Source organism: Tiliqua scincoides, chromosome 1 (assembly GCF_035046505.1).
Source record: "Tiliqua scincoides isolate rTilSci1 chromosome 1, rTilSci1.hap2, whole genome shotgun sequence".
Taxonomy (NCBI): Eukaryota; Metazoa; Chordata; class Lepidosauria; order Squamata; family Scincidae; genus Tiliqua; species Tiliqua scincoides.
The window spans coordinates 112,190,757-112,216,438 of NC_089821.1; the positions used below are offsets into that span (position 1 = coordinate 112,190,757).

At 40.1% G+C, this 25,682-nt stretch overlaps 1 protein-coding gene across 3 annotated transcripts in view; it reads right to left on the bottom strand.

The window, feature by feature from the left end:
• Nucleotides 1–3,861: 3,861 nt before the first annotated feature.
• The window catches only part of NCKAP1 (NCK associated protein 1), a 72,427-nt gene continuing 50,606 nt past the window's right edge, over nt 3,862–25,682 (bottom strand). For all 3 annotated transcript variants that reach the window (XM_066619869.1, XM_066619036.1, XM_066620734.1), the window contains exons 18-31: nt 25,074–25,193; nt 24,599–24,738; nt 23,955–24,086; nt 21,220–21,438; nt 20,560–20,690; nt 18,745–18,842; nt 17,084–17,177; nt 16,274–16,356; nt 15,677–15,757; nt 12,830–12,923; nt 9,767–9,883; nt 8,874–8,983; nt 7,993–8,082; nt 3,862–4,785 (exon numbers count right to left, since the gene is read on the bottom strand). In XM_066619869.1, coding sequence (XP_066475966.1) covers nt 4,669–4,785; nt 7,993–8,082; nt 8,874–8,983; nt 9,767–9,883; nt 12,830–12,923; nt 15,677–15,757; nt 16,274–16,356; nt 17,084–17,177; nt 18,745–18,842; nt 20,560–20,690; nt 21,220–21,438; nt 23,955–24,086; nt 24,599–24,738; nt 25,074–25,193 — 1,626 coding nt within the window. In that variant the 3' untranslated portion in view covers nt 3,862–4,668. The remainder of the gene's footprint in view (nt 4,786–7,992; nt 8,083–8,873; nt 8,984–9,766; nt 9,884–12,829; nt 12,924–15,676; nt 15,758–16,273; nt 16,357–17,083; nt 17,178–18,744; nt 18,843–20,559; nt 20,691–21,219; nt 21,439–23,954; nt 24,087–24,598; nt 24,739–25,073; nt 25,194–25,682) is intronic.

Consider the following 25,682-nt stretch of genomic DNA (forward strand, 5'->3'; position numbering starts at 1 on the left):
GTGCATGCTGCTCTGTGTTGGCACGTGTGGGCCAGCACAGGCCTTCATACTAGCCAACAACTGCGATGACGCTGTGTGCTGTCAGCACGCACCCTTCTTTGGACTGTGCCATGAATTTATGTCATACAAGCTGCTCCTGTGTTGACTAAAGGAACTTTCCGAGGATGAAAGCTTGAAATGACTTCAGCAACATTGGGAGAAACACTGAAAAGTCCCTGATGTAACTTTAAGAAACAACTGCACTATAGAGAGCTATGGGGCAGAGGCGGGGGAATGTGAGAGAATGCACACACACAAAAAGTCTAGGAAGCTTTTGAATTAGGTTGGATTACCAACTATCAATGCATATTTATTCTAAAGTTAAGTCCTAATGAATTCAATATTACTAACTCCCTAATAACTCACCTGTGATTTGTTTACTCATTTGAAGACTCCTGGTCTGCATTTCCACTTCCAAAACTGAATCACTCACAGAAGCTTTCAGAGCAGAACCAATGCAAATGGTAATAAACATGAATCAAGAAACAGAAGCAGATCCATAAACTATCAACTTAAAACAAAAAAATCAACCAGCACAGCAAACAAAAGCTTGCAAATAAAGGAAAAGAAGCATTTAAAGGTGGCATCAACTGAGCTGGGCCAAATGAACTTTGCAGGGCAAAGAATTCCCCATTCTGAGTGACAGAACAGGAAAGGTCTTCCTTCCCCACAAGAAATGCTGCATTAGTGAAAGAACACTGGAGAAGATAACTGAAGCTTTCCTTCTACTCCAGTCCTCCTCTAATATTGGCTAGGGCTCACCTGAAGGAATCTCAAAGTGGATCCGTGCTAAGAATAAGAGGTTTGGAATCTGTGATGTGTGAAGAACAATTGGGCAGGCTAGGTGTGGCATGACAAGCAGAAGGTTTGGAAACTGTTTTCTCCACAGAAGAAATGCAAGAGGAAAGATGGCTACCTTGAAAATGATAAGACTTTCTAACCCATGTTTGTGAGTTGAACAATCTCAAGATTTTAACCCGGATGATGAAATGGGAATCAGAACAGAAATGTAGTAGCTTGAAGACATACAGCAGTGTTTCTCAACTGGAGGTATGGGTACCACCAGTGGTACTTGAGGTAGTGTCTGGTTGTACTCACAGGACACCTGGACCTGCTGCTGAGCAATGAGACCAGGAATGTGACACAACAGCAGTACAAGGCTCCAAAGCAGGTTTTTCCATGCTTGAAAAAGCCCCCCAGTCTACCCTGAGCCTCTTAGGGCACAATCCTAACCCACTTTCCTGTACCAACATAAGGGCAATGCAGCTCCAAGGTAAGGGAACACAAGTTGCTGATTTCTTGACTAAGATATGCAATTTGTTCCTCAAAACGGCCACGGTGTCAGAAGATTGGAGGATAGCAAATGTCACGCCTATCTTTAAAAAGGGAAAGAGGGGAGACCCGGGAAACTATAGGCCGGTCAGCCTAACATCTATACCGGGTAAGATGGTGGAATGCCTCATCAAAGATAGAATCTCAAAACACATAGACGAACAGGCCTTGCTGAGGGAGAGTCAGCATGGCTTCTGTAAGGGTAAGTCTTGCCTCATGAACCTTACAGAATTCTTTGATAAGGTCAACAGGCATGTAGATGCGGGGGAACCCGTGGACATTATATATCTGGACTTTCAGAAGGCGTTCGACACGGTCCCTCACCAAAAACTCCACAAATAAAGGGAATTAGAGGACAGGTCCTCTCATGGATTGAGAACTGGTTGAAGGCCAGGAAACAGAGAGTGGGTGTCAATGGGCAATTTTCACAATGGAGAGAGGTGAAAAGTGGTGTGCCCCAAGGATCTGTCCTGGGACTGGTGCTTTTCAGCCTCTTCATAAATCACCTGGAGACAGGGTTGAGCACTGAGATTGCAAAGTTTGCAGATGACACCAATTAGCACCCCTGCACTAATATGATGAATATTATGCCACTGATGATGATCAAGTTATATTTAAAAGATGCAATAAGATCCCAAAATTGTTATCTATTTGACACAATATTTTTCAGAAACAGTATAGAACATACTTTAAAGACAGAAGGGCTATCAAACATCCCTCCCCAAGTGTTTCCCCATGACCAGGAAATCTAGGAACCACTCTTTAGAATAGTCTCTGGGACTCATAAAAAATTGTGTGGCTACTTAAAGCTACTATGGGGGGGGATCACCTATGGCTAGAGGTGTTTGAAAATGGTGTTATTTTACTCAGAAGTTAGCCTATTGTGTTCAGTAAGAGGCTGAACTCTTATCTTACTCACTGGAAACAAACACATCTACCTATGGCATGAGAGGTATGTGTTGCCCATTGTGATGTGGCTTAATGGAAACATAAGAAGTAAGGTTAAGAAACCAGATATACATTTAACTATGTTATTCTGCATCCATCTGGATCTTAGGCCACCTGCATAAGATTAGATCCCTAAGCAAAATTTCATCCTTTTGTTCTTTATCCAGCAGTTTGACACACAATGCTGAGCAATGAACAAGGTTCTCTATGAGTTTATCCAGCTTAATTAGGATGACTTAATTGAGCAATAGATTGCTTAACAATGATCTGAAATGGAACAAACTAAAGAAATTGTGAAATCTGAGAATCCTTCTGTCCTCTGAACCTTTTCTGATGTGTTCTGAATGATAATCCCTACTAAGTGGGAATATCCCATTTATTTAGGGGGAAAAAATACAGCATTCCTTCTTTATCTCTATACTTGAAAGTTTATAAAGAATTACATTCCTAAATGTAAATCAAATTAACCATCACCAGTGGTCCAAGAATACTGCAGCAGAAATATCTGCTGAAATAAAACCAGCTCACATTTCTTCTGAAATTTCACCAAGAAATGTCACTGGTGAACTGCACTTGAGAGCACAATCTGAGATTTATAGTATAACCAGATCCACTTCTTTCAATTTGGCTCAAAATCTCTTTTTCATATTTCCATTTCACTGCTCATTATAATTGATAAAAATCTCCACCTGTCTTTGTCGATGGGTCATCCTAATTAAGCAGGATTCTGGAAGATGCAGTGCCATCTGTATGAATTCTCATTGGGGCACTTCCCCATAACTGAGGTGGTGCTTGTGGCTGTGTCATTCATTTCTAGTGCCTGGTAGAGGTTCCCCCCCCCCACCCAGCATCAGTCACTCCTTAGCCGTGCACATGTTCCTGCCCTTGCCAAGTTCATCCTCACAGCACTTCTCTGGCTGCCAGTGTTGGGGCTTATCCCATGCAGTCAATGGCTCTTTGGGCATCACACCTATGACACATTGATGTCCGGCCAACTTTATAGCACTGACAAAGTGATAATGCACTGGTGTCACCAAGATGATGTGCTATCCATTCTGTGGCTAACAGATTTTTTTAATCAAAGTTATCAGTGTGCACACAGGTGGAATCCAAGAAGAATGTCCACAGTTGGTTTTGCTTTTTGAGAAGAACTAACTGGACAGTTTTTGTATTAGTAACTCAGTTCAATCTTACATGCCAGTCATGTATGTCTGGCTAATGACTAATTATGTTGGCCTCTTTCAGTATTATATTATGTAGTGATCTAGCTAACTACCTGTTGCCATGTTCTTTTGAGCTTTACTTTTTAGTGGAGTGCAACAGGCAACGTGTAACTAGAGCTGAATTATGCAAAGATGCTTTAAAAGAAATAAAAAGCAATATTTCATTTCTACTTCATCTTTTACCATGCTGCTGCTGGATCACTGAAGGGCAGCAACTAGAGAGAACATACACTCCTAGACAAGTCCCATGATGCCGCAACACTGCATCAGAACAATTACTGGAAAATGCATGAAGGGAAGGAAAAAAGCCACCAGCAAGTAACACAGTGTAGTGTTTATTGTATGTAATGGAAGGTACACTTGAATTTCAAAAATTTAAAACATATAAAAAGTGGTTAAAGGGCTAACATTTTATCAACATTTGATAAATGCGTAAGAATGTTTATTATACAGCAGGGTACAATGTAGTGTTAATGCCACGGGGCACCATGGAAATTAGTCTTTAAAAAATTCCACTATGTAGGCTTTATACAAACAAAACCACTTGTTGCTGATCAAGATTGTATGGAGAGGATTGTTGTCCAAGCAGCCCTGTAACTTTTTTTAATATTAGACAGTAATTAATTTGGATGAGATTTTCAGAAAGAAAGTAGAAATGTTGTAGTTCACAAAAATGCACATCCAATTCTTGTTTCCGATGAGAATAATAGATACAGATTGTAACTCTCCCTATATGAAATAATTTACACACTGATGAAAACTAGGAACACTAAAATAATCACTAAATAGAGTCTTCTTGGAAATAAACAAGCCATTATGATTCCTGCATGATCAAATATGAAAAAAACAAATATATCACTGAAATAGTGTTTCTCTCTTTTAAACATAATTGAGATTCTAAAATAAAAAGGAATTCATTTCAGCAAATGTGCAACCTAAAATCAGCCAAGCTTATATTGTAGTACAACCATATTAAGAAACCACTGGTCAGAAATACAACCGCATTGGGAAGTTTATAATCCACAAAACTCTTTGCCAGGCCATAAAGTAAAATAGCTCCACAGTTTACAAGTAAAACTGAGGCAACATAGATGCGTGCTTGAATTGTCTCCAGTTAAGTAGATATTCAGGTAGAAGATGTGACACTTTGTTTGTACACAGCATGGTATGCATTTCGCAGCAAGACATAAGGAAAGCAGGATTCCAGAAGATCCATAGTCAGGAATGGGGACTCCTGCACAATCTGAGAAGACAGAAGAAATGTATCAGAGGTCTGCATAGAACAGAACTCTGCAGCTGGTAATGAAACACATCAACTGCCATTCATTTGAATGTGTTTTGGGGCCCAAAAGCTAAGTCACAGCTGCACAATAGCATCAAAGGGGAGCCCAGTTCTATCCAACTTTCCAGCACTGGTGCAGTCACAATGCAGCCTTGAGGAAAGGGAACAAATATTCCCTTACCTTGAGGAGGCTTCTGTGACTGCCCCTCCCACTGCATGATGCAGTACATGTTCAACTGGCACTGCTGAATCAGTGTTAGAAAGTTGCATAGGACTGGGCCCTTACAGAAATAAACATGGACTGTAAGTATTTCAATTTCTTATAATGACATAAGAGCAATCCATACAGTAGGTTGTGAACCAAGGAGACTGTAGAAGGCAAAACAATAATTGGTGAAAAAAAGGAGAGCAGGAAGTAGTTAGGACCTGAAAGACTTTGTTTCTCCAACACAATGTTTTAATATTAGATGCCATACACATTTTCTTGTCTCCCCTACATACCTCTACTAATTTGACTTCTGCCTATTGTTCATTTTCCTCACTGCTTATTCCTTCTAGCAATTTTTACTATAAATTTTACTATATTTCTATCCCACCTTTCTCCCAGAAGGGACCCAAGGCGGATTACATCATAGCTCGAATACAAAAACATAAATCACAATTAACACAAATTAAAACATTAAAACCATCACAATTAAAATTAAAAACATCTTTAAAACAGCAATCTGAAATTGATACAATAAAAAGAGCATCAGCAGCAATTTTATGAAACCCCAAGCTTGTAAAAAACAGATGTTAAAAAGGCCTAGAACTCAGAAAGCTTGTCTAAAAAGAAATGTTTTCAGGTCCTGCCAAAACATTTCCAGAAAGGGAGCAGTTCGTAGATCAAGGGGGAGGGAGTTCTATAACGTTGGTGCCACTACCAAGATGGCTCTATTTCTTGCCACTGCCCCAAATACATCCCTGGGAAGTGGCACTTGTAAGAGGACCTTCTCTGATTACTTAAGGGGACAAGCTGGACTATATGGAAGTAGGCTGTCTCTTAGATACCCTGGCCTCAAGCAGTATAGGGCTTTAAAGGTCAAAACCAGCACCTTGAATTGGACTTGGAAATGAATGGGTAGCCAGTGCAGCGACTGGAGAAGTGGCCCTACAGAGTCAAACTGCCTACCTCCAATAACTACACGGGCTTCCGCATTCTTCACTAATTGCAGTTTCCAAACCATCTTCAAGGGCAGCCCCACACAGAGCACATTATAATAATCTAATTTTGATGTCACCATGGCATGGATTACTGTGGTCAGGTGTGCACGATCCAAGTACAGCCGCAGCTGGTGCATCAGCCGAAGCTGAGAAAAGGTCACCCTGGCCACAGCTGCCACCTGGGAGTCCAGGAGTAGCTGTGAGTTCAGATGGACCCCCAAAGAATTTATGCAATTTCTTATTCTTTTAGACTGCCATCTTAAATCCACCCTATTTTCTGTGTGTAGTATGCAGACACATACATGCACATAAAAGAAATGCAATGGAATAACCCAAACTAGTTCAATTTTTGTATATTAGAGGTACAGAAGCCCCTAAAGAGAGGGAAGGGTAATTTCTTCAATACATCTAGGCCACAAGTTACTCTTGCTTTTTTGGATCAAATGCCAGAGTCAGTATCTGCCATCATTCAAAGAAATTCTACAAATATCTGGTGCTTTGCTCCACAGAGTAGGTTGTGCTGATGGTGCCACAGCACAGTATTGCTGCATTATATAACAAGAATGGAGCCAGCAGCCAAAATGGTTTTGAAAGCTAGGAGAAAATAACTATGTTAAATAATTTAGGGCACAATCCTAACCCCTTATATCAGTGCTTTCCAGCACTGACGTAAGTGCAGTGCAGCTCTGAGGTAAGGGAATAAACATTCCCTTAATTTGAGGAGGCCTCCCTGAGTGACACCCAACTGCGGGATGCAGCACATTCCCCATTGGCTGGAAAACACTGACATAAGGGGTTAGGATTGTACCCTTAATTATTTAAGCTTGAAACACTTTCTAAACTGATAGGATTGCATTGTCTGTGCCTTTGGCTGCTGCAGTAGCCACTGATCCAACTGAAGGTGTTGCAAATGGTTGCAATACCATGTAGGTAAGCAGTGTTGGGGGGGAGGCCTATGCCAACCCAACGACACTGTATTCAGAGGCCCAGTCGCTGGCGGAGGTAACTACATCACTGAGCAGTGCAGGACCTGGGACAGGGTGGCAGGAGGGTGTTTCAGAGGCAGGGATGGGGTGTTTTTGGGTAGGGAGGGAGGAATAAGGGTGGGACAGACCCAGGAGGGCAGGATTGGAAGAGGCCTCCTCTTCAGTACCTACTTCCCAGGCCATCTGGTGTTACACTGGGCTGATCGTACTTCTGCCAGCTATATGATGGTGATCCAAGTCACCCTGTAGGGAAGGCTTAGGTGTTACTTGGGGTAAGAAGAAAAAATTCCCTTACCCTAAGGAGGCCTCCAGCAGGCTCCCAACTACCACTGGCTGCACCAGCACTAGTTAGAATTGGTCTGTCCATGTAGTAATACTTTTTAAACTGGTAGCAGAAAAATCATGTTGGCTGGGCTTGCATGCAACATCTCATGAGATTCCACTTCTTTAATTTCTTCTTCCTTGGCAACTCAGTTTGCTGGCACATCCTAAATGGGCAAGCTATACAGACACCACTAGAACTGCCTAAAGACAGTGAAAACTTGCAGCACATTCATGATCCTCCAACTAGCAATGCAAGCCAAGTTATTGTGTACTATGGTTTAAACACAGCAGATGTAGCTTGTATTTCCACAGAAAGTCCTTTCTCCCTTGCTTAATCTCACACTAAATTTGTTGTTAGTGTGATATCTCAACTGAACTGTACTCAACTGCATTCATTAACTCTGAAGGGAACTCAAATCCTGCTAGATCTTTTCCTGCATTTCTGTGTAACACAGAGAATGTAAAAATAATGTTTAGGGAATGGGAAAGGATGAGCAGAGAATTCAAGAGAACTTCAGTATGACTGCCACTGTTTTGCCATGATGTCAAATAGCTTTTCCATTGTTCAATGAATTCCACATCAGCCAAAGTACTTGTCAAAACCTCTCTGCTTACTTATGATGAGCCTTCCGACATAATTAGGATGAAAACCTACCATGTCTAGGAGTAAGTAAACAGATTCTCTGTTCCTTGTAGTGGTTTTGTCGGTTTCCTGACCAATTTTCAGTAGACTGGAGGATGCAAGCTAAAACAAAAACACACACATAGCAAGTAAGTTTCTGCTTTAAAGTCTCAAGTTCAAACACCATTTTAATTCTATGACCCATGCAATTTTTGGCATAACAAATTACACGGAGCCTCCATATTTGCAGAGTCTATATGCACATTTTCACTTTTCCATTGATCTATGCCCTCCTGCACACCCTCTAGGGAGCAAAGCTCCCCTCACCTCTGGAGGATTCCAGAGCTCAGAATGACAATTATAAGCAAAAACAAGACAAAATGGCAAAATCAGAAGTGACCTTTTTTGGCTTACAATCATTCTGCGCTCTGCAGAGGCTGCGGGCGAATGTGCGCAGCCTCTGCAGAGTTCAGAAGACCCTCAGAAGCTCCCCTCATCTCCAGAGGGTGGAGGCATCCCCCATATCTGCAGATTCAGGTATCTGTGGGGGGTTCTGGAACAGAACCCCCACAGATATGGGGGCATGCCTGTATTTGTGTAAAATGAACTATAATTTATATGTTAAGAATGGAATGGGATGATGCAGTTAATAGGACAGAATTGTAATTGCACAGAGCTTCACATGAACATTAGATTTTAAGGATCAGACTGATTTATTGCAAAGCAACAATAGTTAAAAGAAATGAAGGTTCTTATGCTTCCAGTATTATTCAAATTCTTTGCAACAACCTTTGAAATAATTACGTATGCATAAGAAAAGCCACAATAATAAAATTGCAGCATAGCAGAAAGCCTTACTGGAAACAATACTCATTTCTGGATTGGGTTAGTTCAAAATAAAAAACCGGACATACCGCCAAAAATTCTTTGAGACGGTCTTCAATGCTTCCCTTATGAATGGTAAACAAAGCTGCAGCAATCTGGTTAATCGCTTTGGCCAGACAATGGATATTGTTGCAGTGACCTAAATGGAAACACATTTGTGTTATTACTTTAGATTTACTCACACTTTTGAGCACTTTAGCTGAGTGGAAGACACCTTTTACCAGCAGCAGGGCAAAGTTTGGCAAGGGGATTAACTTTAGGCTACAAGGAGAGTTGATATTCTCCATTTAATAAAGAACACAGACAGGTCTTTTAATACTTTAATGTCAATATAGCATTTGAATTATATTCATTTTGAAATCTTTTTCTGAGACTGAATTCCAGTTTTCTACATGCTTTATCAGTCCCAAAGGATAGGTGCTGAGCACTTGATTGCTGTAAGATGTAAACAGAATGTCGTTGGTATTCAAACAGTAAAAAAAAAAAGGGGGGGGCACATCCTATGTAAACTAGCACAGAAATATGTAAGATTTGTGAATGCTTCCAATACAAATATCTAGAACGAGGCATAGTTTCAATACTACTTCTTGATAGTAGTCAGCATTGTTTTTTTCTATAAATGCTTCCACTCAAGTTTAACATTTCCTAATCAATAGGACATTTATGTGGAAGAGTGGAACACATTCTTGGTATGTATCCCTAGAACCAAAGTACGGCTGAGGCAACAGATTTTCATTTTCTCTTTCAAAGCAACCATTGTGAGATATAAAGTTGACTTACTATCCAGCAACAAAACAGGACCAAAACACCAATACCATAAAATGAAAGCAAATAAATATTCCAGACAAACACTTAATAAAATCCCCCCCGCCCAAAAAAAACCAAATCTTCCCACCAGAAGTTTAATGTGTCAGAATATTACCTTCAATGGCAGGACTGTACTGAGACATCACATTACTAGCCAAAGTTGGTAAAGAGACAGCCACAAAGACCATCAGAAGACAGGCAATTTTATATTCTTCCTCTGGACTAATGTTTTCTGAAAATGAACACAGGCATCAGATCCAGAAAGGGAGAGGTCAAACAAATACTTAACTACCAGGCTCCATGAATACAAATTGTCATCAGAATTAACGGCAGAAAAAAAATCCATAGGGGACTCAACTGAGCCCTGTGTATGGTAGTTTCAAGAAGAAGAAAAAAAGAGAAAAGGGCATCCATTCATATCACTATTCATTTTGGGTCTGCTTATTACTGGTTGAGCTATCAAGGCCTAAAAACCTTACTACAATATGGGTTGGTAGAATGTCACCTTAAGCCAGGATTCCACTTTCAGTTCTGAAGCTGAGGGGAGCCCTGCAGAAGGTCACACCGGGCTCCCCGCATCCCCGGGAGGATGACCCATGATGCAGGGTAAGTGGACCCAGGGCCCTGCAACTCCCCAAGAGTTTGAAAACCTCTGCCTTAAGCATTTGCCTTGGCAAGGGGAAGGTGGGATAAATTTTTTTAAAAATTTCTTGTAACTCACAGCACAACCTTTTTCTACGAGTACAACAGTTGCTGCTCCACACAGTGGGAATATATTTTGGTTACTTCCCAACATACATTAAGGAAAAAGAAAATGCAACTGGATACAAAAAAAATAGAATGCAAATATTTAAAATTCTCTAGAACAGTGGTCTCCAAACCACTGTTTGGGTGTCCCCAAAGGTGTCCCCAGTGCAACTGGTGCTTGCCATACTGCTGGGGAGCCTCTGTTCTCCACCACCACTCTCCCCCAACCTGTGACCCAGCCAGCCATGTCTGCCTGGAAATCTGGGCTCAGTGACTACTGGGGCAACAGAACCTGGAAGCAGCTGGCTGGAGCACAGTTTGGGGGAGATAAGAAAGGAGGCTTCCCTGCAGAATGATAAGTGCCGTTCAAGCAGGGGAGGGATTAAACAGGGCGCTGGATCCAGCCCACGGGTCGGAGTCTGAAGAGCCCTGCTCTAGAACAGTGTTTCTCAAATGTGCTCCTAGGAGTGCAGGGGGTCCTCGAGACCCCTTCAGGAGCGCCACAACCACATCATAAGTAGCAATCTTCTGCCTCCTGCCTGGTTTGCATATCTCTCCCTCCAACCCCCCCTTCTTCATTTCCCTCCTGTTCCAGCTCTTTTGCCAGTATTTTGTGTTGGGCTCGGCCCTGTGCCACTCTGCACATGCACAGGCTCTAGGGCTCCCCGACACTCTGCACATGCACTAGCGGGGCTTTCAGGACAACATTTAGGAGTGTAAAGGGCTCTGGAGACTGAAAAGTTTGAGAACTGCTGCTCCAGAAAGTCATTCAGGTAACAAGTACTGGAATATATTTGCACTGTTATTAAAAGTAACCAAGTGACAAAGTGTCTCCTAGAACTGCAATAGACTTTCTTTCCCCTATAACTTGTCTCTCTACTATTACATTATGGGCCTCCTTATGAAAGCTGTTGAAAAACCTTTTGCACAGAGGCAGCTATAACATTTGAGAGCATATTAGTGTGGACTGCCCCATCATACACAGAAAGATTCTATACCAGTGCAGTGTGACAATATGTATGAATCAGTGGGCAAAAAACAGATTTCACATGGAGTCATTCACTGGACACATTTCTAGTGAGTCCCATGTTGCAACAAAAACATAACAAATCAGACCTGAGAAACAGGATATCAAGGAAATTTAGCTAGGGATCATGGCTGTTTACACTCAAACACAAATTGAATTATTTTCCAAACTTAATGTTAAAGAAGGCTCAACCTTCCATTTTGATGAAATTATGTGTAGTGATCCAGATGTTCTGGAGGACACACATACATATGGAACTCAACAACCATATGTGGACATCTTCAGGGAATAAAGGGCTTATCACATCATTACTAAATGATTTTTTTATGACATTAAGGGGTTGTTTCCCCTGAATGTTATGGGAAGGACTGTAATGGAGGAGAAAGGGAAAGCACGGAGGCTAAGGAACGTAATAGCTATGCATAACTTCAAAAACTAGAAACCTGAACGCTGCCAATAAAAAGGAATACTTAAACCATCTACATTTGAGTTTGGTATAAATTAGGAAAACAAACAAAGGGCTGTGTTATGGACAAGAAAAATGTCAGTCATTATACATAGAAGCTTGAACTTAGCCCCACACACACACTCTATAACACACTGCAAGTTATCTAAAGCACTTTTACTTTGTTTCTAGCTTCTTAATTATTCTTAATTATAATTAATTAAAGGAAACAGGCTTAAGGCTCCCTAGGCAAAAGAGCAGATGGGGTACATGTATGTTTTTGAAGCATCACTGTAGGGTCCATCAAAAATAGGAATTCTAATTGTATTTGGCTCTAGAACAGGAGTGTCCAAAGTTTTTGGCAGGAGGGCCACATCGTCTCTCTGACACTGAGGGGACCGGGGTAAAAAAAGAATTAATTTACATTTAAAATTTGAATAAATTTACATAAGTTTACATAAATGAATATATTAAAGATGAACTTATATGAATGAATGAAGGTCTTGAAATAGCTCAAGGCCTATAAAAGGCCTTGCACAAAGCAAGGCTGGCCCTTCCTTTGCTGCCACTACTGCATCACAGACATGAAACAACAAGCCTTGGAGGGAGCCCTCATCCCACAGCTCATGCAAGAGGTCAAACAGTAACCCTCACGCTGAGAACAGTTGCATTGGGCCAGTGCGGGCTACAACAAATCTCCGGAGGGCCAGAGGCTCATTGGAGACTTGGGACTCCCTGAGGGTCGCATTGAGAGGCCCCGAGGGCCAGGGTTTGGGCACCCCTGCTCTAGAAGGAGGTAGTGACAAACTGGTGTAGCTCTTTAATCTTCAAAAAAGCCACGACAGACTTCAAATGCTTTTAAATTAAGAAAACAAAATCAGAAAATATTGCTTGCTTATCTAAGTGACTACAATCTAATGCAGAAGAATCAGTTTAACAAGATGTTTCCAGAAGCTTACCTGATTTTTGAGAGGAAAGCGCTACAACTAAGGCAGGATCAATCTCACATGGCAATCCTGCAGCGGATGACAGCTCATATACATTCATTGCAACCTGAAGGACAGAAAATTACCACAAACTGAGAAATGCAAACAAAATTTTTAGGATCTTTCAGATAACAAAAAACTGTAAAATCTATTAAAATTAAGGAAGTTTGAGAACCAGGGAATTCAAGAACAGTATTTGGTGACAGTATTGCATTTAGTCTCTAATGAAAAAACTCAGAAAACACAACATCTCAACTGACAGGGGTAGATTCTTGGCAATCAAGTCGAATAGAAGTGATAATGTTTAATTTGTCAGTACGCCCTAACAAAACCACTGACTCCAGATGACCTCTGTCCAAGAGTTTTTAAGGAACTCAAATGTGAAATCGCAAATTTCCTCACAAAAACACATAACTTGTTCTCTATGTCAGTAAAAGGAAGCAAACGTAACTGATATTTTAAAAAGGATCTAGGAGGGATCTGTATAATTTCACAGATCAGGACAGTCAGTTTAACATCTTGTCAGGGTAAATTGATAGAAAGCATGATTAAAGATTGAATCCTGAAACACAAGGAAGAGCCTTGCTGATGGAGAATCAGCAAAGTTTCTGCAAATATAAGTCCTGCCTCATTAATTTTCTAGAATTCTCTGTGGGTGCAAACAGACATGTAGATAGAGGTGATCCAGTTGACACAGTATGCTTGCACTTTCAAAAGATTTTGACAAAGTCCTTCACCAAAGGGTTTTGTGTAAAGTTAGTCATGGAGTAAGAGGACACATCCTTTTATGGATTGGTAACTAGTTAAAGAACAAGAAGCAGAAAGTAGGAATAAATGAGCAAATTTCACAGTGGAGGGAAGTAAAACCTGTGTTGGGACTCACTGCTCTTTAAATTGTTCATAACGATCTGTAATCGGCAGTAAATAGTGAGGTGGATACATTTGAAGACACTAACTATGCAGGGTATTTAAACTAAAGCAGATTGTGAAGAGCTCTGAAAGGTATTCTCCAAATTAGGGATTGGACAACTAAATGGTAAATGCAGTTCAATGTTGCTAAGTATTAAGTGATGTTCATTGGGACAAAATTTCCCAATACAGGGTTGTATATGTTGCACACAATGCCCTCCAGCTTCCTAGAAGGGTGGTTTCCCCTTGTGCCAGGGAAGAGCTCACAGGGTAGTTAAAAGGACTGAGGATAAGACTGCTAATATTACATTGCCTCTGTATAAACCTATTGTGCAGCTGTGTTTGGAATACTGCATCCAGTTCTGGTTGCCCCACCTCAAGGAGGATATTGTAGAGCTGGAAAAGGTGCAAAAGAAGGCAACCAGAATTATAAGAGGACTGGAACATCCTTATCTTATAAGGCTGCAGTATTTGGGGCTTTTCATTTTAGAAAAAGGGGGACATGATTGAGACCAAAGTTTTTCTCCCTCAATCACTATACTAGAATCAGGGGTCATTTACTGAAACTGACTGGCAGTATATTTCGGATGCAGAAAAGGAGGAAATTCTTCACACAGCACATAATTAGTCTGTGGAATTCATTGCCACAAATTGTGGTGATGGCAACTAGCTTGGGTGACTTTATAAGGGGATTGGACAAATTCAGGCCGATCACCAGCTGCTAGGCCTGATGGCCACGTGCAACCACCGGATCTAGCAACAGTATGCTTCTGAATACCAGTTGCAGCGAGGTAAAGGTGGAAAAGTATGCCATCTGTCTTGCTTGTGAACTTGGCTTCCCACAGGCAGCTGGAGGGCCACTATAAGAAACAATGTTGGCATGGATGGGTCTTTGCCTTGATCCAGCATGGCTTTTCTTATGTATTTATATGCTAGTGGGCTGTCATCTCTCTCTCTCTAATTCTCTCACACAAACTCCACCCCATAACTTCTATACATTTTTGAAAGCTATGCTCAACAAAAATATTTTATACTTCCATCTAGCTTTTAAACTGCACAAACAGAAAAGTGTAGCCAAGGCATGTAGAATATTGCACTAAATTAAAGTCAAACTATTTTACAGACTTGCTTCTGTGTGCCACATTGCAGAGGAATTTCAGAGAGAGTGGACAGTCATATTTCAAAAATCAAACCACTAAACTGAGCTTTTGAATTCTTCCCTCAAAAATGCACTTTATTATTTGTGCTAACAAACCAGTGATTCTTTTGCAGAACAGATATACAGGTTGAGACTAATTATTCGTGTTCCAAGCACTCACTGGATTAAAAAAACGAACTATAGCAAATCAATTTAAAAAACAAAGTTTCTTTGCTCCAGTGATTGAAAAACAGCCTTGCTGACCTTTTGACTCTAAGATAAGAGTCATTAAGAAGACAATCCATCAGTGCTTCACTCAGCCCCTCCCTTCACCAATACAAAATGATCACCTGCTGGGGGAAGGAAGGGGTCACCAGGAGAGAGAAGGATTGATGGTTAGCCTGCTGCCCTCTCTCATTAAGGAGGCTGTTAAAGGACTGTTCAGTTTTTAAAACTGATTTTAAAGGGATGCAATTTTCCCCTTCTCCAGGGATCAGCACATTCTCTCTCATTTGCAGGGGCCATTCGTGTTGAGTCAAACCCGTGTATAAAAAATCCGTGTATAAATAGGCTGGACCTGTACTGGAATCACAACCAGTCACAGAAGCAAGATACTACATTATTTTATTGCGTATTTAGGAGATTTACAGTAACATTTGTAAGTGTCATTTTTAGTTCAAAAACGCCATCTGATCACATTTCTAACTTTTTTGTCCCAACATATATCTTTAGTTGGGAACTACATAAGTTAACTTTTATAAGCAAATGATTACCTTCATATCGGTCTCTCTTGGAATGTGATCCTTAAAATCTTCAATTGAGCTTACAAGGAAAGGAATGTGATAGGATAAAACCTAAGAAAAAAGGAACAAAATAATTTCCTTCTGTTAATATACCTCCTAAAACAATACTTTGTTGGATATCCTCCCCCACAATTAATGTATGACGTCTACTTTAGGAGGCTTGGAAACATAATGTCAAGAGTTTTGCAAAGTTGCAAACACTTTGGCAAGAGTAGAAAAACAATGGCTATCCATAACTGGTTGATATATTATAGAGCTTATAGATTCAAACAGCTGAAAATAACTCTCCACAATATTTCTAATAGACCAATTCTATACATGTCTACTCAGAAGCAAGTTCTAATACCTTTAGTGGGGCTTATGTCCAATAAGGTTTTACAGAATTGCAGCCTAAGTATCATTTTACAAATTTAGAGTTTCATTCTCTCAGTAATTTTGTTCTTCATTACATTTGATCATTTACAATTAGTATTAAACAACAATATTGATCTTACTTCATTTTTTGTTATTATAACGCATGCAAGTACTTAGGGTTTAACACAATAGGTTACATCAAATAATACTGACATCTCTGAGTGCTTCTTGTGCCAATGAACGGAAAGACAAGATTACACCAATAATGGTCATCCTCTTCAAAACACTATCAACAGCTGAAACAGGAAAATAAGAAATTGGCAATGGACAAGAACTGATTCTTCTACATAACATATTCACTTAGTATTAACGTTTCAAACACTTTCTACTCCAAAGAGCTATCCCAAAGTATGAAAGGTTCCAACAAGTAGCAAAGATGGTGTAGTGGTTTGGGAGTTGGATTCAGACCTGGAAAATCTAGGTTCAAATCCCAGCTCAGCTATGAAACTTCCTGGGTGACTTTGGGATTCAGCCAGGGTGACTTATCTCTCAGCCTCATCTACCTCACAGAGTAGAGCAGAAATTATGTACATCAACCTGAGCTCCTTGGAGAAAGGGTGATAGAAAAATGTGAAAATAAATTTAGCATCACACACACATGTTCACATGCCTACCTCCCACAGACTATATTAGCTGCAAATTAAAATACCAACAAAATTTAAATTATTTTTCATTTCTAGTTCTCTTGTTAGAAAAGATTTATTTATAGTACTGGATGTACTCTGCTCTTTACCACTTCTCTGAAGTGCGACTGAAACAGTGGTGTTGGAGGAACTAAAGTTCTCCAGATAACTGAAGGGCACTACATACTAAAGGACAAATTTTCATTCCTTTGGAAATCAGAGTGTTACAACAGCAAGACAATATATCTCTGTTACCAAAACAATGCAACTTTTCTTGCAACTGTAAGCAAAATCTAATTCAGGGACAAAGATTAAACAGCAGTAGTAGTTGGTTACCTACATGACAATCTTTTGAAGAGAGCTGCCATCTGGTCAGGTTTATCAAAACTGGTCCTCATTTGCGTTAAAACTTCAACGTTCTCCACCACAAGTTTCTAAGATGAAGCAAGATCTCAGGTCAGGTATAGATCTGAGTATAGTAATAAGTGTATGCTTTAGTACACTTCAGTGTGGCAAACTGGAAACAGAGCTCATCAAATCCAGATGTTTCTATTATCTGACCAGAAAAACGGTGTTCTTATACTAGGAAAGACCCAACTATATACTCCAAGCAGAAATCTTGCAATGCAATAATTAAGGCTCTTTCTGCTTCACAAAGTACTTGTTGCTTATGGAGTCCTACTGAACTTAACAAATAAGTTTGTGCTTTAGAATAAGTACACTAAATACTGCAGCTTACATTTTATTTCCACAACCTGAAATTAAAACCAAAGTTCACATACCACTTGCCATGATTTGTCACTTCTAGTTCTAACCTTTCACATTTAAACATGTAAAGTTGCATCTCGCATATACAAAGAAGAGGTATGGACTTTCTGTAGTTGCTCTACAACAAGAGGCATATGTTGCATCTCTTTTTGATCACAATGTCAACTACTTCTCTATTACTACAGTCCTCTTCTGCTGAGTGTGTAACAATTTATCCATACATCCATTCTGACTAGGGTAGGAAACTGGAAGCTCAATGCAGGAACTTAAGAATTTTCTGTCTGGCCCACAACAAAACCCACAACATGGAAAAAAAAATTTCTTCCCTTAGGTTTCTTTAACTTTGTCTTCAGCTGCTCATTCCCAATTGCTTTGTCTTATGCTTTGGAAGTCTGCAGCAGAACTACATAAAAGGGAGGCTTCAGCTACAGTTCATATCAAGGAGAAGGGCACTGCAACCCTTTGCCTGTGTCTCTATTTCGGAACAAATCAATGTCACTAGTTGATCTGCCTTTGTCAAGTTCAAAATATTGCTTCTGTTAAGAATCAGTTGACAATCAGAGCTAGACCCACTTGGTTTGCAGAAGAGACAGCCCAGTCCTATGGGTCTTAGCACCCGGAGGAACAGCAGTGCCAAAAAGGCGACCAAAATGGTACGGATGCTGGGAAGCCACCGGAGTTCTCCTTGGAGGGACTTTTGTCCCCTTCCCCCAAGGAAAGCCTCAGGCCCTGCAATGAGGCTTCTCAAGTCTGTGCCAGTTGATTTGCCAGTGCAGACTTGAAGATCCTGAGTGTTGGGCTTTTCAGTCCGACACAGAGGATAGGATCCTGTGGAGAAGGCCTCCACTGGTCCCACCCTCCTCCTGGGCCTGTTCCTCCCGTGCCCCACCCCAGAAGCCCAAACAGCTGGTTGGCGCTGCTACTTACCTCCAGGTGTTCTCCATCAAGCACTAGGCCCAGTGCCAATGCTCCTTCCCCCAAGGGTGCCAAAAACGTGCTTTACAGCTTGTTTATGACACCCAGCACCAGCAATAGAGTTCAGCACCTGTACAAGAGGCCTTTTGGATTGGGCCCTAAAACACGTTAGCTCATTATCCCAAAACACCCAATTCATGTTTTGTGGGGTGATTCCTGGAGCCAATGGAAATGGAAATGGAATTTTAATTGAAGCTATAAAGCAAATTCTGCTTTTAATTACAGAAGCAATGATCATACAGAAAAAATTAAAGTTACCTTGAGTTCAGCAACCTGTGAGGAAATGTGCCACATAAGACTTTCACTTAGGAATTTCATGCCATATGGACCAAGGAGCTCTGACAGGGCCCGCATTTCTGAGAAAGAAAAACTTAATTCATTTCAACACAAACCAATTACACTATTTAAGAAAGTACAATCTAGCTGGTTATTCCACTGTATAAAATTTTATTTCATGTATTAAAGTTTCCAATCTGCCTTACCTCAAAAGTTCAAGATAGATAAGTTTGAAATATAAATATTACAATATGAATTTCAAATACAGACAGATATCCCTAACTAGCTAGCAACAACTGTCAAGGGGCCACAAGTTTGATTATCAAACCACCTTCCTTCACGCAATTTCACTACCGCATTATGCCAGGAAAAAGACACAAAACCCATCCCACCCACTCAATCCTCTGGCATGCACGCAGTAGGCAGTGGGGCAGGTCAGAAGCAGCAGGAGAAGTTCATGCTGCTGCTTACCATCTCCCAAAGGCTGGAAGGAAGTAAGATGCCTGGCTACTAAGCTAAGCCAGAATTCAAGAAACCTGGGCAACCACACAAATCTGACCCAAACAGAAAGGACTTCAGAAACTTCTGAAAGCAGCTCATAGCAAGGCAAAAAAATCAAGTAATTACATAAAAGATACAGTATAGCCTGATATTCACTTATGACTTCACAAAGGCTTTCACAATTTTAGTTGTCATCCTTTCCATGGCAGGTTGGCTGAAACCCTGGACATCTCTGCTGAGTACATTTTCCTCTCTCGCTTCAGAGCAGGAGAGAGAAAGAGAGGCTGCATTGTAAGTGCGGCTTGATGAGGAAAGCCAGCCAACAACTGTGAATACTGATAAATGCATTCTCTTACAATTATTCTGTGTAGGAAAGATTCTCAGAACAGTATTCTATAAATAAGGACTGGCCTTAGTCAACAGCAGTTAGTGATCTCTTTCCCAAAAAAGGCAAAAAAAGGGATAGATTCCCAAGAATTTCTGCAGAGAGCAGTGATTCCCAAAGTCCTCCTTAGGAGGAGGGAACCACCCAAGTCTTTGCAAGAGTGGGGGAACTGTAGCAACTTGACTGCACTGCTGCTGGGGAAAAAGGGGCTTCTTACTTACCTGAAGCCAGCAAGAGGCTCCAGGGGGTGCAGGGAGCCCCACAGACATCTCCACAGGGCTTCCCAAGCCTGGAAAATAAAGAAAATCGTAATCGGAAGTCACTTCCAGTTTCACAATTAGAAACTGGAAGTGACTTCTGATCATGATTTTTCATGTTGCTGCAATCCCCCTGCCTTAACGGGCCAGACCTGAGTGTTTCCCTGGCTGATGGGTCACAATCTACCAGTCTGGGAACCACTCGTGTAGAGGATTTGAAGAAAAGCTTCACTGCCTCTCCTTCTCCTTCCTCTTCCTGGATTAGAAAAGGAAGAAGGGGACACAGAGGAAGAAGAAATGTGAAGGGGATGAGAGTGCTGAACTAGAATACTGGAAAGTGGAAGGGGTAGAGGCTGGCACATCATTGGGTAAAAGAGGCAGCATTTGGCATGCTGCTTCAGGCACTGTTGGGCTGCTCCAGGGTGGAACTCCATTTGTAGTAAGATATGGATTCTGTAAGAAACAATAGGAAACTCTCCAGCTGCTCCCAAAGGATGCCTGCTTTTACCTCCTCAAAAATGGCAGTGGAGATCTGTATGGTATGCTGGTGTCCTCCAATGAGCAGATTTTTGAAAGCCTGTTCTTATGTTATACTGAAAAGACTCAACAGAACAAGAGTAACCCACTTAAAAGTTGTTCAAACAGAAAACTTACCAGATATGTCCGAATATTCTTCTGCATTAAATGTCAACTCATTTTCAGTAGGCAAGTTCACAAATGCCTTCATCGCTGGGAAGTAAGCTATATGGCCATTACTAACTTGCCTTAGCAAGGTTTCCAGATACCTTAACAAACGAAAACCAAAATAATCTTCATGGAAGAGTATAGCATTCTTCACCATTAATCTTCTTGTTCATTTTCCAATACATGACTATAACTAAATCTACAGAACATAACACGAAAATCATTGCATATTCTATTCCCATTTTCCCTGCCTCCATTTTGTTCCTCTTTCCCTGTTGTTTTCTTTGTGCCAATACACAGATCACCAGCATTTCAGGGAATGAACCTGTCTTCTCATTCATTCTCACACCATGCACATCGATGGTAACAACAGTCATATTAACAGATGAAATCACGACCATGAAATCCAAGGCTACTATACTACTCACTATTCCTAAAAAGGTAACCCTAATTCAAGCTGTACACTGTTAAGAACAATGACACAACTGATTCTACCTGCCACAATTATCACTCTTTCACTTTAGCACCTCTGTTCCAGCTTCTCTCTCTCTCTCTCTCTCACACACACACACACACACACACACACACACACACAGAGGAGCCCTCTGAAAACGCTATTCAAATTCTTACCAATTTGTGTACAGGCTTGTAATGGTAGGCTCCCCATGACTATCTAAATGCTGAGTTTGCTGAAGAAGAACGTTATTGAACACTCTTGTGATGTCAATCTGTACATAATTTTCTATTGACTGGAGGACTGTCATGTAAGCTCTTACACTTGTTAACAATTCTGAAGGTTTTGCAATCTCTTGCGTTGCTTGATTATACATAGTCATGCCAACAATTGACCTGAGAAAAGCAAACAGAATTATTAGAATTGCACATAAATGAAGCCAGAGTACCATTTCCTGGCTAACATGCCAATATAGAATTATGTGAACAAAAACACTGGGCACCAATTTAAATTTTGATTTTGGCAATATCTGGGAGATTTACTATTTGACCAAGTTTGCAGAGGTCTACCAAGTCAGCATGGACCACAGACACCTACAATTCACATTCCTGTGAACTTTTCTAACTCCACATTGACAGTATATTTGATTCCCACAGGCAACAGCCAGGTGTTAGAAAGCTGAGTATTTTTCTAGAAGGAATGCAAGCTTCCCACTTGCATTCCTTGCATTGTACTTTCCCAGTACAGAAAGACTTCCAGATAACCAAATAAGAATAATACTGTCATTCATTTGATCCCAGCTCCCAATCAGAGAGCACACAACCAGAGGTCACACTGTCTCAAAATTTCAAACACAAAACTGAGTGAGTCATTAGGTCAAGTTGCTGGCCATGGCAAATAAATAAAAATTTTTATAATTTACTCCTTTAGTCTGTTCCTGTTTGCAAGCTCCTTCCTGCTTTCTTTTCTGCCAAATGAGTGCCACTACACTTTTTTTATTGCTACAATTAACCTGACAACCACATCTTTAATAGATCCCTATTTGCATATAAAATAGTCAAAAAGCTTACAAAATAAATCTAACTTTAGGGAGATTTTTAAAATGCCAGATGCTAGTTAGTGATAACACAACTGATTTGGCTAGGATACAAATGTTATTAAGTTGTTCAGTATTAAGTTTCATAGAAACTGCAACATCTTCCTTTCCAAGCAAGAATCCTCACAGTTGGAAAGAAGTGATCCAGTAATGCATCTACGGTATTGCAGACATGTCTCACTAGGAATAAGCGCACACTACCCTAGACAAAACAAATTCAAAGTATAGGAGTCTATTACTATACTAGTCCTGCTTATTAAGGCAAACCATGGATGGACCAATTTAAACAGGTATGACAGACTAACATATGGATGGACCAATTTAAACAGGTATGACAGACTAACATATACTGGAACGTATATGTGTCTTCCAGTCAGTAACTTGCCATGCTCAAACTGTGAAGTGCACATGCACAATTTTCTTTTAAAAATGGGATTTATTTCTTAATTATGTTTTTAAAATTCCAAGAGAAACAGGTAAAAACAGTGCAAGGCAGTAAAAAATTTGGGTGGACGTCAGAAAAAAGAAAAAAAAATTGGTAATGTCTCAGTTCAAGATTAATTATTTGGTTATATTGGACAGGAATAAGATTTTAAAATGGAATACTTATGGAGTTCTGGTAAATAAGGCTCAATACTGAAAAAAAAATAATTTATAAGCTTGACTGACAAAAGCATGCTTTTACTGACTTGTATCAGAAATTGTCACACAGCAAAAATAAAAGTGGCATAGCAACAGCCGACTCGCCCACAGGGAGAAATAGTTACGGTATAAATAGCAAAAGCATGTTTATATGGGTTGTAAAACTAACCATATTTTTAATGGCAGAATGATCTGTTCTTTGGGAATGAAGCATCTTTGCTCTTTGGCTCACAATTACCTTTTTAAGACTAGGATTGCATAGAGCTTCTTTCTGAAGCCCACACTTCCCCCCTCAGTGTGCAAACTGCTTCAGCAAGGCTCCTTCCCAGAGTAATGACAGAATCTCAAGGCCACAGGATGCTTCTGATTTTAATGTACTTGAGCAGTGCCACACTGCAGTAGGTCCCATGTAGATAATAGCAGAATGGACCCTTTCTTATGGGTTAGACAGCACATCAAGGTTCATGAAAAAGTCTAATTTTACATGAGGCATCTTATGCAATGTGTTGTGAAATGGACTGCACAACTGCAAAGCCAGCCAGGATTCCAATATGGATTTCTGTGCACAAGACGTGGGTGCACAAGTCGCCATACACGAGCAGAAGGATAACTTAAAGTACAACCAGAGACTGTGGAAGTTCGCTCATCTTCGCAGCAAAAACTCAGGTAGATAGCATCACCATTCCGCTCTTAGTCTAGTGACTCATGAGGGAGTTATGTGGAACCAACACAAAGAATCAACTGATTGCTCTATTACTTAATGAATTCATTTAAAGTTGCCTACAACAGGACACAGAACAAGGCCAACGCCTAACCTCAATGTTGGAGTCACCTATTCTGAACACCTGACTGCTCTGCCTGTTTCTTTTTTAATATAAGCTTAACAGTTCCCAGAGAAAACACCACCAGCTCTGAACTTGGTCAATACCTAGAAAGACATAGTGCTGAGCGATATGAATTAACTGACTAAAGATTTTATCATTTTGGCATTTTATTGGCCAACATAGGTCCTTTGGGGGCCGATACAAATCTCTACATAAATATAGTTATGTTAAAAGATAGTTCAATTTTTTAAAACTTTACTTCACTATATATTTCTTTAAGTCCTAATGAATATTTAAGATGCAATATGCGCTGTGGCTAAGTAAAGATCTACATTTGCATCAGTCTTACTTGGTAAAGCGGATTTCCAGGTGAGATGTTAAATATTCCCTTGGGGTAAAGGTGTGTTCCCAAACAATCATATTTGGAACATAATTGATTGAGAAGCAGAGCTCTGAAAGTGCTGTGTGCAGCTTGTCCAGACTTTAAAAAACAAAAACACAGATGCATATAAAATACACAACTCACATAAGCAAAGAACGGTTATAGCCTCATTCTACTCCATCCCCTCCCCCACACAAAACCCATTGTGGGCAAGTTAATAGAAATTATTTTAAAACATAATCAAATATAGTACATTTATTTTAAAACAAAACAAATATAGTACGTTTGCCTAAATTAAAAAAGCACATAAAAAGATGCCTTTTTCACACGCTGAAAGGAAGGGAGAAAGGTTATAGTACAGGGAGATGGACTTGTACAGAATAGAAATTTATTGTTTGCTTTCTCCTTTATGAACGTCTACACGTAAGCAACTTTGAAATCTAGTGTCCAGCAAATCTAGACACTAAATTCAGTGTCTAGATTTGACAAATGAATTAACCAACCCTTCAGATACCTGTTATATATTAATGTAAGTGAAATTCAAAACTTATGCAAAGAGGTTCATCTTACAAGTAAAGTTGAATGATGAAGAAAAAATAATGACAACTCACTTGGTTACCACCAGCCTGTTTTTTCTCATGCTTTCTACTCCAGGTTTTTCCCTTTCTGGTTCTCCTTTCTTACCCGTCTGTTTTTTTGACTTTTTGTTGACTGCCTGACTGATGGTTTTGGCACAATGCTTTGGCAGCAACTTAAAAAACCACAAAAGATACATGCAGAAGTGAGTTTCAAAACAGTCGTAGTTCACATTGACTAACTACCTTTAAATAGTGTACACCTGTATTATAAGCCTTAATTTTCACTTTGACACTTTAGAAGACATTTGGTTTCCAGTATTCTATAGTGACAAACTATTCTATTAGCAATAAAGGTCAACTGTAAATGAAGATTCAAAAGCAATCTGAATACATTCACTATTCAGTCTAGTGAAAGAAGGAGATGGTTTATGCAGAATTTCATGAGAGCCTTAGGAGAACACTGTATCAAGACCTGCAGTTTATAAAGGAATGAAAATCAGAGGCTTACCTGATCACTTAATGTACACTGTTCTGTGCAAATATCTGTAATAAGGTTCCGGGCCTGCTTAGCCATTTCATCCAAGAACATGTTACACAGGGAGAGGCTACGGTCCCCAATGTGATGCCTCTATCAAGATAAATACAAAAACACCAAATTGTTACCAAAGTGCTTAAAAATATTAGAAAACCATTAGTGACTATTACTGAAGCATGCTTACACTGAATTCATTTAAGCTGAAAGAACATTAAATTGCCTATAAGTGTGTAAATAAAGGCCCAATCCTATCCAATTTTCCAGTGCCAGTGCCACAATGCAGCTCTGAGGAAAGGAAACAAACATTCCTTTACCTTAAGGAGGCCTCTGTGACTGCCCCCTTAACGCAGGATGCAACATGTGCCCCATTAGCATGGCTGCATCGGTGCTGCAAAGTTGGACAGGATTGGGCCCTTACTGCAAACAATTAAAACAAGGTTTTAACAAGGCTTCGAGGTATAAAATTTATTAATACTTGTGTCTTGACCATATGAGATTTTAGCAGACTTCAATTCATCATGCTATTCTGCTCTATGTCCTCAAATTGCCACCTCATGCCTTCCATTTGAAAAACATCAAGGA